The 17455-nt window shown below is 37.9% G+C and overlaps 1 protein-coding gene across 1 annotated transcript; it reads right to left on the bottom strand.

The window, feature by feature from the left end:
* Positions 1-43: 43 nt before the first annotated feature.
* Positions 44-13768, bottom strand: mef2b (myocyte enhancer factor 2b). The gene is made up of 9 exons (XM_059340463.1): positions 13454-13768; positions 9408-9481; positions 6717-6920; positions 6405-6533; positions 5679-5868; positions 4341-4489; positions 4122-4236; positions 3597-3717; positions 44-2524 (listed from the first exon to the last, which is right to left on the bottom strand). The coding sequence occupies exons 2-9, from the start codon at positions 9459-9461 to the stop codon at positions 2212-2214; spliced, it is 1275 nt and encodes a 424-aa protein (XP_059196446.1). The 5' UTR covers positions 9462-9481; positions 13454-13768; the 3' UTR covers positions 44-2211.
* Positions 13769-17455: the final 3687 nt, after the last annotated feature.

The raw sequence follows: 17455 nt of genomic DNA, 5'->3' as shown, positions 1-17455 counted from the left end.
AATGAATCATTATTTAGAGGAATAAAACAATGAAAGCTCACATTTACAGCCTAACAAAGAAAGCATCTTCCAAGTCCCTGAGAGACACTGACGCCTACAATTTTACAGGGTACGTTCATGTTTCATTTTAAGTCGGTCTTTAAACAATATCTGCATGTCCATATTTACAAGTAAACAGAGATCCCCTACTGAATGTGAGTCTAATGTTCAGTTAGAGATGGACAAAAAAGATTTTCTTTCATTATAATAATACAAGAATATATTATAATATTTAAAAATAGAATAAAAATATGAACTAAACTTAATAATAATATATATTATATATTTTATAATGTCTTAATATCTAATAGTTGTATTATTTTTTCTATTATTATTAATAGAATAATAACAACCCAGTACAACCCACACAAAATAAATTATTATTATTATTATTATTATTATTATTTATTAAAGGAATAATAATAATAAGAACAATGTCTGAAGGGTCAGAATTTTGTTGTTTTTGTGTCAATAATAGTGATGTCAGTTAGATTTGCTCACAGCTAATAATATTAACTCACCTCAGGCTTTCTTACCCTCAGGTGTGCATAAACTACAGGTTATGAACTTCTTTTTAAACTACAAAATTGAATGTATATCATCTCTATTTCCAATGCCAATATGGACAGGAGGAACAACTTAAATGAATGAGTAGAATTGTTTTAAGACAGACTTAAAAATGTGAATTGATCCTTTAAAATGCCCTAGTGGCTGAAGTGGATAGACTGTAAACAACCCACAATAGCTGGATGGCATAAAGAAAAATTTTATGTGGAATACCCATGGAATACTTAATATATAGGTCCAGATGTATGACTGATGCTTTCTATAGAATCTGGTCCCCATTCCTGACTTATATTGGTACCAGACGAACTGCCATTGTGTTGAAGGGCCTGTTGGACCATAAGTGAGATAATATGATGCTGCTATGGATACTGTCCCCCCCCTTATCTCTATGTATCATCTATGCTTTCTCTTTTTTAATTTATTTTATTTATGTATGATATGGCCTACCCCCTGTGGTTCTTGTTGTTATGGTTGTTTTTGTGTAAGACAGCTCTGTTTGTTAGTTTTTGTGGCTGTCTATGCTGGTGTGTCTAATGTATATTTGGCTACTCATAATGACATGCTGTAAATATGCGAAGGAGCAGAAACTGTACGGCTTTATTTTTTTTAAATACATGACATAACCTTCCATTCATGTTTCTCCAGCTGATTGCTTTATATTTGTATTTATCTCTATTTTATTTTTTGTTGTTTTTTTTTACACAAAATGTCCTAGTGGGGCGTTCCTGGTGGCACACCTGGTAGAGAGCATAGCACAGAGCTCGGAGCCCTCCCCCGCAACCCCCCCTCACTCTGCATATCTGTCTACTATCAATAAAGCTATAAAATGCCCCAAAAATATATTATATTCTATCTTATGTCCTGGTGAAATTCATAAAAGGCCAAGGCTCCAGTTTATGTGGGAAGACCATATTCAGGGATTTTGGGCTAAAGGATAAAACATTAAAGCTATCAAGAGGGGCACACGGTGTAAAAGTTGACTGTTCTCAAAGACTAAGTGGTTTATTCTGGCTGCTGTGATGAGTCATTTTCCATCTGCTTTTCACTGCAACATTTATACAAAGACAGTGAAGGGTACTTTTACAGCTGTTAACCAATATTTCACACCAAACTTCAGTCAAACAACAAGGCCGTTGGTTAAGCCAAATATGTACTTTGATGATTTTTTGCAGCTTTGGAGAAATTCAGCTGGTCCCAATGTGCTGCTGCTGCCCACTTGAACAAAGTCACGGAAAAACAAAACGAAACACAATTCAAAATTTTTGATTCACATTAGCTCCACACAGAAAACTAAACCTAACCAAACAAAAAGCAAAATGTCTGTATGCATCTGTCTCGTGGGATCGATCAAATGATGCAGAGAAAATTCTCCATCGGCCAGGAGAGACCAGCTCTGTGTGAGGAGACAAAGAGAGGCATTCCTCTCTGGGATGATGGGGACAAATCCACCCCATCTCGCTATCTTCTCTTTTATATATATCTGTGTATGTGTGTACGTGTGTGTGTGTGTGTGTGTGTGTGTGTACGTGTGTGTGTGTATGAGAGGACTGGTTTTGATGGAGGATAGCTGATGAATAGGAGATGGTATTAGACTGCAGCAGCCAGCTATCTCTGCCACCCATCACTTATCTCTAACTGCCTGAGCGGCTGCCCTCCTTCCTCTTCGTCTTGTGGGTAGCCGGCTTTAGGAAACTCCTTGGTCTCATTGGCCGGGCGGCCTTCTGGAGGAGTTTGGCGAGCCGAGTCGGGGTTGCTCATTGGAGAGTGCTGCCTGAGGTGGTGCAGAGGAGGGGAGGTGGGGGAGGACATGTGCTCGGGAGAGCTCCGCTCCAATTTGATGCTGAGGTTGAGGGAGGGCAGGTGTGGAGAGGGTGAGGAGCAGGACTGAGAGGGGAAGGAGCACCCTCCACTGGACATCCTGGAAACAACAAGACAGGGCAGAGTTTGATCATCGTCAGATCTGCAGCTCGATGTTGTTAGACTCATTGAAAATACTGTGTGCAAATTTGGCATTATGGATTAAACAGTCACAGCACTTCTATTCCTTCCTTATAAACAACAATAAGCTAAAATACAACCAGTAAAGACGCAGATATAATACAAGAACCTCAAAAGGTTCAGTAGCATTTCACTGTTACACAGTTAAAGCTTCCCAGTGTATTTAAATATTGATTGTCTTATTCTTATTGTTATTATTATTATTATTGTTGTTGTTGTTGTTGTTGTTATTATTATTATTATTTAAGTTTATATTCCTTTTAAACTTTTTATTTAATCATTTAAAAAATGCTGTTAATATTATTTTTCATTGTTTTTATTTTCTTGTCTTTATATCTTCACAAATATTTTTTTAATTATTTGGTTTTCTTTTTTAATTTTCAATCATTATTATTATTATTTTTTGGGGATAGATAAATAGTTTTTGTTATGTTTTCTTTTTTTTATTTATTACCTTGCTCTGGCCTACTATTTACCATATTGATTTGCATTCCTGATGCTGACACCTGTCAATGATTACAACCCCAATTCCAAAAATGTTGGAGGACGATCTCTAAAACCTAAATAAAACAGAATCCAATAATCTGCTAATCCTTTGTGACATATATATCAAAATTGAAAACTGTACAAAGACAGCATATTTGATGTTCAAACTGATGTAAATATACACTGATTCCTGAATTTGATGCATTCTGTTTTTATTTATGTTTATATTTTATAGTGTCCCAATGTTTTTGGAATTGGGGTTGTACTTCATTGTCTTCTGAAGACATATACATGGTTGCCTTTGGCTGATGATTGCCATCATATTGAGATATATAAACTAAATAAAATGTGTTAGTGCTGATTTGCTCCTGATGGAGACCTGCATTGCACAGCAAGAGTAAAAAAAAACATTGCCAGAGCAAAGAACAGTGTCCGAATTCAACTCTCTGCCATGATTCCATATGTCATCCTCACAGAGGCACCATATAACACATTAATATCCTTACCCTGGACTTATATGAGGCCCATGAGGCCCATGAGGCTCCTGAGGCGGCTGTGCTGGCTGCCAGGGGTTCACTGCCCCTCGTTGTAGACTAACAGAGTGATAAAAGCCAGGTTGGCTGTACTCTGGAAAGAAAGACATAAATCAAAAGATGAAAAATGAGGACAATGATGGATTTTAATAAACCAAAATCAGTGGATACTATAAGAGGGTGTTTGCTTTCTTGCTGAGAATCAGAGGAGAAGATTCATAATACTCACAGAAACTGCTAGCCTGGCTCCAAACCTTATTAAATATGTTATATCGTGGTTCTTTAATTCATATGATCAAGAGTTATATGCAGGACTAATCTGTTTGTGTACTTTTGTGTGGTGTGTGTGTGTGTGTGTGTGCTTGTTTCTGTCTTGCACGCTTGTTTTACTTGCTGTTCAGCACTTTGTAACATTTTGTTCTCTATAAATAGTGCTCTATAAATAAAGTTTATTATTATATTATTATTACCATAGCATGGATGATACAGCAGACTTACCAGAGGCTCCAGCAGATGGGAGGCCATAACCTCCCAAACTGTGACCCAGCAGCCCTGCCTTCCCCATGGCTACCATGGAGCTGCTGCTGTGTAGGCCCTGGTACAACACGCCCCTCTGATGAACAGGGAGAGAGAAGTTTGTAGCAATAGAAGGACACCGTTGCAGGCATAAAATATGAATAAAACTGACACATTTTCGTGCAGCTGATAGGAACTAACAGCAGAGTTGTGGTTAGAGCGTGCAGCCCCCATGCCCTGGTTAGCAGCATCTCCCCGCAGGTTCTCACTGCCCAGGTTCAGAGGAGGAGGGCTTTTCATGTCCAGAGCTCGATTCAGGTTGCCGTGGGAGAACACGGAGTAGCCGATACCTACACAGCAAAAGAAAGGAGCAGGAAGTGAAAAGAGATGTGAGCCTGTTTCACTCACAGAGGAATAATTTATTCTCTGTGATACATTCTTCACCTTGCGCTGTTTCTGTCAGTGACAAAAACGAACTTCTTCTTTTATTTTGACCTTTTGAACTGATATCTGATCTTTAAAGGACAGTGGGCTGCTATCATGTCGAAGTTCATATATTTAGAGTACTGATGACCTGACAGAATCCTTTTTGAAGTGATCACAAAAACCAGTGTCAATTTTTAGAAAATAAGCAATAATGATATATCTAAAAACACTACAGCTGTCAATATTCGGTGTCTAATGACATCATAATGCGCCCAAATAGTTAAAGAGTGTGAAAGAGGCCGACATGAGTGGCAGGTGTGATACATTCTGTACAGAAACCACAGAACTGGTTACAGCCCCTGTTATGCTGGTGGAGGGCCAGTTTCACAAAACAGACCAACTGCGCACAAACATGCACGTACACACACACACACACACTCACACACTTCCTGTGCGTTCACAGCCAGCTGCACAGAGCGTTGACAGACAGTACACTTGTGAATTTTACAGCAAGCATTTAGCACAACCCTCGGGAAAACTTCAGTGAAATGCTAAATGATCTTTGCTCAGATTGGTAACGGTGATATTATAGGAAATAATATGTCATTTGTAAATGGCCAGTTGTGAGCTGCTTTGATGTCATTGTATTTTAAAAAGTAGTATTTTATTTAGTATAGTCCTTATATTCTTGTCATAGTGAGACACACATTTAGCAAATGATGTATTGAATTATTTGAATTATTTCATTTATTAATGAAGCTCCCTTATTGGCAAAGAGTCACACAGAAGTCAGATGGTGGCACTGTAATATTACACTTACACCAGTTCAGACATTTCTAGCTGCAATTATGGTATATAGAAATGTACACATACATTATAATGATATGTTTGGTTACAATCAATGATATGGACTGTAAAGTATGTGGAATACAGGGTCTCTTTTTCATCTGTTGGTCTTGAATTGACATTCGAAGTTTCACTTTGTAATTAAATTGTAAAATTCTACAATTCTACAATGTCATTTAGCAGACGCTTTTATCCAAAGCAACGTACAAATGAGAGTAATACAACACAAGCAACAAATTCTGGTAATGTTAATGCAGTTCTGCTCACCTGAATGTGGGGACATGAATGCAGTGTGTGTGTGAGGCGCAGCAGGGCTGGCAGATCCGGGTCTGGAGCTCAGAGATTTAAAGCCCGGAGGTCTGTGGGACACCATGCTGGATCCGGATGAGTTGGGGAAGCCGTTCTCACAGCCTGCAGACACCAAGAACTGAGACTCCGGTGAGAGGAGGGATGGAGCCTGAAGAGTAGAATCCATATAGAAACAACAATTAGAATTAAAGTCCAAATCACAAATTGGAGAAATTCACATCATACTGGGAAAATTGGGTCAAATATGTCACGCCTCATAGGCCAGATTATATTATCACAAACTAGTAGCTGTGATGTATGAGAAAGATCACTCCCTACCCATACATAGTTTTTTGTTTGATTTAGTTGTTGTTGTTATGGTTGTTTGTTTTTCTTCTCATTACTTGAAAATCTTATTTCGGCATTTAGGGCAGACAACAGATGCAAGAAGTATGCTCACATGATGTATACATAAATTATGTAAATGTCTGATTCTGAATGTCAATAAAAAATAAATTGCAAAAAAAAAAAAAAAAGAATTAAAGTCCAGAAACTATCAGAAAAAGAAGTAAATGTCATATTGAGCTGTTTACATTCATGCAAATTATGAGTTAGAAGAATTCACATGAAAACAGGTCAGCTTCAGCTCAGCTGGTGCTTGTGCGTATGATGAATGTGCAAAAGCAGAAGTGTGTGTGGACTGACATAGAAGCGTTGGCGAGCCACAGAGAGATCCATGCCCTCGCTGAGAGGATATTTGTCTGCAGCCACCTGCATGCTCTCCTCACTGTCGAGCTCTGAGGCGTCGAGGCCGAGACCTTTCCTACGCAGAGTCTGACACAGAACAGAAAGTGCACACGGAAAATCACCCACAATCATTCCATGGAGATTTATAAAAGCATCCAAAATACAACACCAAATACGTAACAAGTAAAAATGAGTTACTGCTCTGATATAATGTTTTTTTTTTCCATCATGCTTAGTGGTTGAGTCCTTTAATAGCAGCTTGCACAGTACCTCCAGTATGTCCGTGTTGGTGCGACTCTCGTGTGGCTCGCTGTACTCTGTGTACTTGAGCAGCACTTTGTCCATGTCTGTGCTGGCGTACTGGAACAGACGGTTGGTGCTGTTGAAGATGATGAGGGCGATCTCACAGTCGCACAGCACGCTCAGCTCGTATGCCTTCTTCATCAGACCAAACTTACGCTTGGTGAAAGTCACCTAAACACACACACACACACACACACACACACACACACACACAGAGAGAGACAAATGGAAGAATATATGAATCTTATGTAGGGTTGTCAAAAGTATCAATACTCTAAGATGTATCGATACTCAAAAAAGTAACAATACTAAAACGTTGTATCCGGATACAATACTCATTTTCAAAAGTATCGATACCCCCGCCCCCCAGACCTTTTGTTTCAAACTTACCTATTACTGACGTTATCGTGGCCGGTGGCTCGCATTAATGTTGGCCTTGTTATTATTAGCCATTAGCCGCAGCTAGCAATTAAAGGCTGACGTCACGTCAATGATTATAAACAACGTAAATAAATAAATAAATAAATGAATAAATCAGGCACGTAGTATGCCCATATTACGTTTATTGACACAGTGTCAGTATACATAAGCATAGAGTTAATAAGTTTATATAAATGTTGGTGACTGAAAAGTGTTATTTTCTCTCTTGAAGTCCCAGAATGAAGCAGAGAAAAGTCGACTTATCAAGCTTGCCTAATATTGTGCACAGCTTACAACTACAAAATATTGTTCTAATTGTTATTGTTTATTGTATTTATTCATTTTTTGCATTACCTCAGACCTGAAGCTTGTTATCATAATTGCAGTTTCTTTTTGCACAACTGTTTTTTATTATAAATATTTAACCTGTGGTTCTGTTAATTTTTACATGTTGCATTTTTCTTGTTAATAATTTTAGGGTCTTTGTTTTTATCCTATGGTATCGAAAATGTTATCGAGTATCAAATATTTTCCTGAGTATCGGTGTCGAGTTGAAAATTTTTGTATCGTGACAACCCTAATCTTATTTATTCAAATCAATCTAAAAGTCAAATATCTGAACGATATGTATTCATTTCTGCAGTAATGAATAATGGGAATAAATATTAAAGTGTGTTGAAGCATATTTGGAAAAATGAAAAAGAAAAATAATTTTGACCAACTTTTATTAGTTGCCACATAATCAGCCAAATATTCAAACTTTTTGTGTTATCAGATTATTGATTATTGCTTCTTTTTTTTTTTTTACTTTTTTTTTTTTTTACAATATAATACTTTAGCTAGAGTTGAAATGGAAAAGCAGAACACAGGCTGAGTGCTTGCAAATACTCAGAGTGTTGACAGTCATGTATATTTACAGCCTAAAAATGACAAGTGTGTCCCAGAAGGCTTTACAATCTGTGCAGCGTACAGCTCTGTCTACCCTCACACCCTCAGCGCCGATAAGGAAAAACTCCCAAAAAACAAACCTTATCACCAAAAAACATTCAGTCCTGAAGATCAGATATGAGAAATAAATCATATTTGCCAGCAGTCTGAGTGCAGTTTAATACATTTTTCTTCTGCACTGATTCCTTGTGTGTTTGATGTGTTTTTTCATTACATTATGATTAACATATTAATAGGTTACGAGCACAATGTGTCAACATTTCAGTGTCGTGCTGACATCACCTCACTCTGCTATGACTTGGAAAAATATATGTAACTGTGGCAATAAACTGACATCAACATTACAGTGTAAATATAATCTGCCTTATCAGATCCATCACCAGTCTGATAAAACACTTCCTCTACTGTACTGTCTATGCCGCTCTGTTAGAGTGCTCAGTCCATTTTCAGTGTGAAAGAGCATCCGTGCCATTACCGACCTTTTGGCACCAAAGAAAATCTTCCTTTCACTGTTACATCTTTTAGATTTTCTAAAATTTACAGCAAATGTTTAGCTCTAACTCTCAGATCTCACAGTTACCAAATGTTGCATTTATACCTTTTTGGCTTAAAACTGGCCTTCATAATGCAAGCGAGAAAATCAAGCATATATGTTGTAATTATTGTAAAATGTAACTATGATCCCAGTCATGTCAGTAATCACCCTAGATGTAATAATGGGATGTTTTTTTAATTTATTTAATTTGTTTTTAACCATTACTTTACCAAGAAAGTCCCACTGGCCAAGACTAGCTGGAACATAAATAAAAACACAGACAGAAAAATATTTTTTTTTAAACAAGGATTTTAAAAATCAAGCAAAGGGAACTCACTTTTCAAAGGAGAAATTATGAGTCAATTTTGTAACCTGCATCTAATTCTTTCTTTTAGATTTAAAGCATTTTAACATATTAATTCCACCACAATCTTGCAGTATTAAAAAAATCTAACTTACAAACCTTAGTCCCTGATTCAAGAAGACGTATTTTTAAATCCTAACCTGTACAGCTATCACACTGTGTGCCTTTTACATGTGTACACTCTAAGCCCTGTCTTTACAGTATATCATTTCAGCCCACTTATTGTTGCAGCTCCTGCACTCTTTGCACTAGTGTCTACGTATTTACAGTATGTCTGAACAGCTTTAAAATGACGCTGTACAAATGTTACCGAGGCAAACCTTCTGTATACATGCAGACTAAAAAAGGGTTATGGTTTGATTCATACAATATATAAATAAATATTGCCCACCTGTCTATTCCTCTGGTCCAGAATACGAGAAATTTGTATTTTCTTTCTTCCCATTTTTTCTGCCGCTGTGACACCTTTAAATAAAACACAACAATGTTAAAGTAGCAGAAGAAAATATGTTTGTGTTGAAAGCTTTCATACTGCTGCAAATAACACCAACAAATAAATGTTATATTAAATAATAATACATTTCTTTCTTTCTCTTGTTCAAGAAAACATTAAAAATGGGTGAAAATGTGTCTTTTTAAAGAAAACGTTTTTATTGGTATTTTTTAATTGTACAAAATATCTGTTATTATCATAATTCAGTTTCAATAAAACACAACTCTATGTATCCAAAATAATGCAGTTCAAATCCAACATGTTACTAAGAGCTTGTTACCAGACTAGGGTTCCAGCAAAAATAAATGTATTTGATTTGATTTAACACTCACTTCACATATATCTCCATAAAAAATGGTTTTAGATCCCACTTATATTAAAGCGTTTGTTCAACCAAAAAAGAAGAATGTTTCTTGAGGGTCAAAGAAACATTTGTACGCTGTGGCCACTGAACTAACAATTTATTCTTTTTTATTCTTGTGCATTTTACAATGACAACAATACAATTATTCAACAATACTTGTCTTCACGCTCATATAATTCTGGTGGGAAAATGTCATCCATTTGGTTTAAGCGACTCAAGTCCCCTTCCCCTTGGTAAGGGCAGGGTGTTTATTTTTACCACCATGAGGCGATGCGGTCTAAAGTTAGAGCGGCCCTTGCCGGGCCAGCAGTTGACACAGTCTGACACCCCCACAGTCTGGGTTACCCCCGGGCCAGCAGCTCAGAGCTCGGCTGCACCGCACGACCCCAAGAGACAGGATTAAAAATACAGTCGATAGCTCCTTTTAAAGGTTCAGCAGGCAATAGCTAAAACCAAACAGTAAAAGGAAAACGGTGTGTTTTTGAAAGATGGCTAAGAAGCTAAAAGCCACCCACTCCTCTCTCATGCACTGCCAGGTCAGAAAAAAAGCATGCAGAAGGCAAAAACATGGATGGATTGTGGTTGGCTTGAGAATGTCCATTTCTGAGACGTACGCTTGCTTGTTTTCTTGCTGGAGAAAACCCCCGTGTCTGCCCCTGCCCCTGCAGGACCATATAGAGCTGGACACTAGAGAGTGAAATCAGCGGACTGTTTTCGCTGTTCTTTGCATTATGGGTCACAGCCAAGAAGTGACTTTGATGCAAACTCATAAAACACTAAATCAACTGCATACACAAGTTTGCTGTATGGGTTATTTTCCATTTTACACTCCTCTGTTGGTCACACGACTACTCTAAGTGGTGGTTTGACTCCTCTGACCTGACCATACAGTGCTTCTCCAAAGCCCAGAGCAGTTTTCACTGGTTTTTCCCCTTAATACTGAATGTATTGGACTTCTCTATATTTAGTCCCCTGTCCCCTTCTGATGGTGCCTGAGCGGATATGGCGCCTGTGTTCCCACGACCCCTGAAGTGCCCGCTGTCCCTCAACGTAAGCTTGGCACACAGGCATCTGGGGCATTTCTGGAGGAATCCACCTCTTTGCCCTCATTATTACCTTATAAAGTCCTGTGATATCCACTGTGCTGAACATGCTGCAGAGACAAGACACACCTCAACACTGATAGCTGAAGATAAACCAATCATGATGCTGTCCTGACAGTAAAACAGGGCATGCTGTGGACACTTATAAGTAAAGGACCGCAAAAACCAGCATTGGTCTGTCGAGCTAACACCTCTAGCCACACCGCAATTAAACTGACACGTGAACTGTTCTGTCTCTCAGAAGTGAGACGTTCAATCCTCAAATGAAGGCATGTTAATGGTGAGACGAGAAGGAAGTGGGACATGTGTTCTAAACAGGGCAGAAAGATCTTTATCTCAGGGGTTTTACAGAAAGTTCCTCTCCCCTCAGATATATAACCAAACGACGACTATCACCGCTCTGTTAGAACACATGACTAGCTGGGTAAATATAGCTACACCTCCAGTGAAACGGTGTAGAGTTAGCTATAGAACTCTATGTGGTTTAGTAGGTTTTGTCTAAGGCCTAAAGGCCCGAGACAGGCAGGAAAGGCCTGGCTGTGCCTCTCACATCAGCTGGATGTTTTCCCACACGACAACTGCCGTTTGAGGTCTGTGAATGCACCAGAACACACCTATCCTGCCTGTGACCTTTTATTTCTGAGGTGGTAATCAAAATCAACCCTTCCCAAGAGTACTATGATGAGAAATGGATGTATCTATACGTGCTCTGTAATAGTGCAATAATTGCACACATGCACACTTGCCCCTGGGTCTCAGGCTTCTACAGGGAAAGAGACGGTGGAAAAAAGTGAGCAGAGACACACAGTAGTCCTGCTGCTCTCTGACATACCCTGGGAGCTTTTGGCTAATCACTGGGGACCTCACTGGGACAACAATGCACATGCAATGAAAACTAAAAGCTAAAGCATCAACAAACGAGATCATTTGTTGATCAGCATTAAATAAATGCTTTGCACTGGTGGGTATTCTTGCTACAGTGAACTCTATGCATGAATGAGAAGGGAAATAAGTAGGGCATTTGTAGAGTATTGGGGGTTCTGCTTCGATGGTTTTCTTTCCATGAGTCATTTAGAGCATGATGGCTTGATAATGTGGCAAATACATGCTAAACACGTGCAAGCATATTAGCCAATGGAGCTAATGATATGATGGGAAAGTAGACTCCTATAATAGCCATCACATGTTTGCAGATTTGGTTATTAAAAATGGTTCAATATAATTGCACGATTAATTAAAGGCTGAAGAAAACATCCTGTAACAATAGTCAATTTAGTTAACTCTTTGGGCACATTTCTCAGCTCCCCTCTTACTGCTGCCACTGTGAAATATTATTTTTCATGCATGCATTAAATGAAATTAAAAGAGAAGCTGTATGACTGCTGCACTACCCTGAGATCCTGAACTCTTACTGCTGCAGCAGCAGCCGTGTGGATGAGACCTAAACAAGCTGGCGAGCAGCCTCAGTTTCGCTGTTTAAGGCATTTTAAAAAGTCCCGTGATAAGACAGTAAAATGTGAAACCAGGCCGAAAACTGGAACTACATTTTGCATAAACCAAAACATAAATCCTCTGAAACCCGAGTGAAAAAGGGTGATTGTGATCCAAAGATTGTGATGAATCAAAACTGAAACAAATTTTTAAGAAGAGAAAGCCCCTATAGTTAAACTCAAACTTTGTTTGTGTTCAGAGCTGAAGAATTCTCATATATTGGGATGAACAAATATCTGTGTCTCAGTGTGTGTCATCTTCAGGGTCAGACAGTTCATGCGCTCGCCGGCCTTTGCAGAGTAATGGTGAGGAAATATTTGTCTAATTTTAACAGGAGATAATTGAATTCCCTTGATATAGCCAGAATAGCAATAGTACATGCAGGCATGAGCGGAACATTTGATCTTTCCACGAATAGAGGGAAAAAAGGGTTTCATGACTAAAAGTTGTTCCACTCGAACTGAGAAGATGAGACACACCTTAATGACAACTGACAAGGAAACTTTTTTGAATTAAACAATGGGATTAACATCAAATGTGTTTAAAAAAAATAACATTTGGCATGAACTCATGAGCCATCAATGTTCATTTTGAAGGAGACTGAGCAGTGAGAAGGCAACAGGTTGGAGGGATGAGAAAGATGGAAGAGTCATGGGATGTGTCTCTACCCAAAGGATTCATTTTGCACAGCAACACTAAAAATAAAAACTGTAAAAATACATAGCTTAAAAAAATGTTAGCGGATAATTAGGCCTAATAAATTGCTGACGTCATCCAAAATAGACCGTTTAAGAATAGCCTGTCTGTCCCCGAGTTGCCAAGCATCCCTGTTTAATATAGCCTCATCTATAGGCTGGTTCCAATAGCACAGCAACAGGTACTTTACTCAGTATGGCATAGACATGTCCACACGGGAAGCCTCCACAACTGAGATACCAAAAAAAAAAAAAAAAAAAAAAAAAAAAAAAGAAGAAAGAACATCTCACCTGCTCTCGAGCTCCTTCTCTCTTGTTGCCGTATAAACGCAGAGGTGTCTGGATGGAGAGTTGCGCTGTGTTGTGTGTGTCGTGGCGCTGATGCAGATATTCACCAGGTGCGGTAGGAGCGGATGGTTGAGGAGCGCTGCTCTCCAACAGCTGGCTGCTGCAGCCCGCCTCCCTCTGTCATCACACACCGCCTCCTCAGCCGCGCCATTGGACGCACTCCTCCGCCTCCCATCCGCCTTCTAACGCACCAGTCACTCAACAGGCTGTCAGCGAGTTCACAGCAGAAGTTACACTGTTCACACTGGGTTTTTTCAATGTGTCGGGCTGATAAAAAGATCCCCATTACAGAGCAGACACCAACCATTTGGTAAGAGTGTGTACCAAGGAGTTCTTTTTTTTTTTTTTTTTTTTTAAATATAAATATATATATGAAGTAGTTTTGATTTAGAGTTGTATCACTGGAGGGGTGGAGCAGTGGGCAGGGGAAAGTCCTGCTTTTATGATTAGTGATTTGCATATTTTCTGTTTTACAGTTATTTAGTGTGCATAGACATTACAAGAAAAAATCTATAGATGTGCAAAGGAAATTACTAAATGATCATAGAAAACTGAACCATTTTTTAATTGATTAATTAATGGACACAAAGGCTTCCTCGTGGACCCTTAAAGGTTCTAGGACAGGGGTCAGCAACCTTTACCATGAAAAAAACATTTTTGGCCAAAAAACAGAAAGAAATATACCTCTGGAGCCGCATCTTTGAGCCTTATAATGAAAGTAATTTGCCAGTTTCTCGCTGTAAATCAAGCAAATCACTCATCGTGAAGCACTGGCAGTTAATGTAAACTAATCTGTCTTGTCTGTTGTAGCTAGTTTTGGCAAAAATGTATAGGGAGAAGGGCCAGATGGTCATAGGCTATGTTGCACATATCAGTCGACTAAAATATATATTTTTTCCTGTCTATAGGGTACATATTTTTTACACTGGAGAATGTAAGCATCACTACAATGATGTGGAATTGTAGACAAATTCCTTTTTTTTTTGTCAAAGCAACAGGGAGCCACTGGAGAGGGACCTGGTTTTGGAAACCATCACATCTCAGACAGGCATTATTGCTGATTGTCTAATAGCACTTTCCAGTTAGCAATCAATAAAGTCGATTAAAGCAGCTACAGGTTTTTTTTTAACTGGTTATGAAACAGTCTCAGTTCAATACTGATGTCCCTATTTCTACATAGTTATTCTAAATGACTGCCACAATGTTCCCTGCAGAATCAGATGGAATGATTTACAGCACACAGACTGGAGGAGCCTATGTTTACATTTTCTGAGGCAAAGTTTGACAGCAGTGGTGGAATGTAACTAAGTGCATTTACTTTTGTACTGTACTTAGGTACAATTTTGAGGTACTTGTACTTTACTTAGGTATTTCGATTTTATGTAACTTTTTACTTTTACTCCACTACATTTTAAGGCAAATATTGCACTCTTTACTCCACTACATTTAGCTGACAGCTTTAGTTACTTTCAGGTGAAGATTTAAAAAAACATGATCAAAAGTGATAATGCTTCTTTAAAATAAATTAAACCACATAACAGTATATTAAGTAGTTAAAATGAGCCCAACAAAATTCTGCTTACAAAATGCTGCTTACATAAATGCATCAATAATAATAATGCAATAATATATTTAGAATATATATAAAAACAATCTGACTGGGTCCATTCGACATAAGTACTTTTATCTGATACTTTAAGTATATTTTGATGCTGACACTTTTGTACTTTTACTCAAGTAAGTTTTCAATTCTAGACTTTTAATTCTTTTTACTTGTAGTGGAGTAATTTCACAGTGTGGTATTAGTACTTTTACTTAAGTAAGGGATCTGAATACACATCCACCACTGCTTGGCAGTGAGTATAGTACATTATTATTATTATTATTATTATTATTATTTATTTGTGATAATATACATGTGTTGTAGTTATGGCTGATACTAGAGCAAGATCAGCAAAAAGAAAAAGAAAATAATTGACCTAAGATAAAAAATAAAAAAGGCTAAAAGGGACAGGGATAGATAGTATAAGTATAAATATAAGTTTACTGTATTTCACCATTGTCATATTACTGTTCATTACTGTGCAATCATTAGTATGTAACCTGCAAACAGCTTAAAAAATAATAATAAAAAAAGTTGTGTCTTTCTTTCATTAGCTTCCACAACAAATGCACGTTATATCTGCTGGTCAAGATCATTACAATAAAAAGCAGTCGGTGCAAGTACAGTGTTCCTTAAGTACCGGAGGCTGCAGTTCCAGGAACGCTTCACTAGAACCATATCTTCCTCAGACACTGCCAGTAACTGTCAGGTGAACAGTAATAACCTAATCCTAACCTAATCTATAACGTTAACCACTACAGGGTAAAATTGAGCAGCTGTCGCAAAAGCTAGGGACCTATAAATGTTCCTGGAATGCATGAATATATTTTTAGTTGGTGCTCTTAAAAACACTACCACTTTTGTCCGTAGGGGCCGCCAAAATTAACACAAAATGAGAGTTTCTTCTAGTTGCTTTAAGGGTTGTGATGCGACTTAAATACTCTTGTATACACTATTTCTTTTTTGGGATTAGCTACTACGACCTGTTGTGTCTTAAGTTTGTTGAAGGGTGATGGGGATTGAATGATGTATAAAATCAGATGAGAAATATAGAATCAATATCAGTTTAAGTGCATATACAGTACTCTGCAAAAGTCCTAGGCAAGTGTAAAAAATGCCTAGAAGAATTGATGCTGGTTTGAAGGCAAAGGGTGGTCACACCAAATATTGATTTGATTTTTCTTCTATTTACCCACTTTGCATTTTGTTTATTGATAAAAATAAACTATTAACATTTCTTTTTTTCAAAGCATTCTTATTTTAAAGCATTTTTTTCACACCTGCCTAAAACATTTGCACAGTGGTGTATATATTGGGAAAACTGACATGGCTTTAGGTTGCCGTCAGACAGCCCTGATGGCGACACTGATACAGTTATCTATGCTCTCTTTAAAGCCACCAGACTCCTTTGACAAACGCAGTAACTTTACCTCGCTGAGCACGGGGGTTGCTGGTCTACCGCTTCCTTGATTGGATTGTTTGTTTGTGTAATTGTGTAACTATGGTGAATGTAAACCAACCCTTCAACACAAAAGTCACAGACTGTACAGAATGAATGCAACTATGTGTAACAGAACTTTGCTATGTTTTGTTTCCTACTCTGAACAATCTCATCACCTCTCAGTTTCATCTCAACCCCCAGGATGGGAAGACTTGCCCTGTGGATATTTTTTCTTTTAATTTGAATTTGAATGTAATTTTGCATTGTTGTGAGATATATTTTTTTCCCCACTATCTGATATTTCAGGCTTTAATTTATGAAGCATCATTCTGTATGTGTGAAATAAGAAATTACACTGGGACTTTAAAGCAGTTATTGGCAGCATAGTTACAAAACTATTTTTTTTGCATCTTAAGTGCTTTTGAATAATGAAGCACTGGGCCAATATATGTGTGTTGTACCAAATATCATCAGACTTAATTAAAATTATTAAATTAATACAATTCAAAATGCAGTGTTGTTCATTAAGGTGCCTGCACATCAATAGACCATCCTCCAACCAAAGGTTCAAATATATTGCAGGCATTCATTCTGCTGAAGTGTCCTTTGGCAATTCATAAAATCCCTACAGATTAATTACTGTCAGTCATATGCATACAGTATTTACAGTATGTGTTCATCTCTCAGTGTCAGATCACAGTTGAAGCTACTCTACATCATGGTTAAACTCTGCTGTTTTGATTGGATGAGTCAAATGCATTCCAGTTCAAATTGTTTATTAAACTGAACCCTGACAACACTGTAAACAATGTCTGTGGATTTTATGGTGAAAAACTGCTAAACCATGACAGTAAAAGACCGTAAAAGGATACATGGGTTAATTCAGTTTGAGTAACAATGA

This window comes from Centropristis striata, chromosome 9 (genome assembly GCF_030273125.1).
Source record: "Centropristis striata isolate RG_2023a ecotype Rhode Island chromosome 9, C.striata_1.0, whole genome shotgun sequence".
Classification (NCBI taxonomy): Eukaryota; Metazoa; Chordata; class Actinopteri; order Perciformes; family Serranidae; genus Centropristis; species Centropristis striata.
Note: the sequence above shows the minus strand (reverse complement) of the source record. Positions and strands in the feature narration are given on the sequence as shown.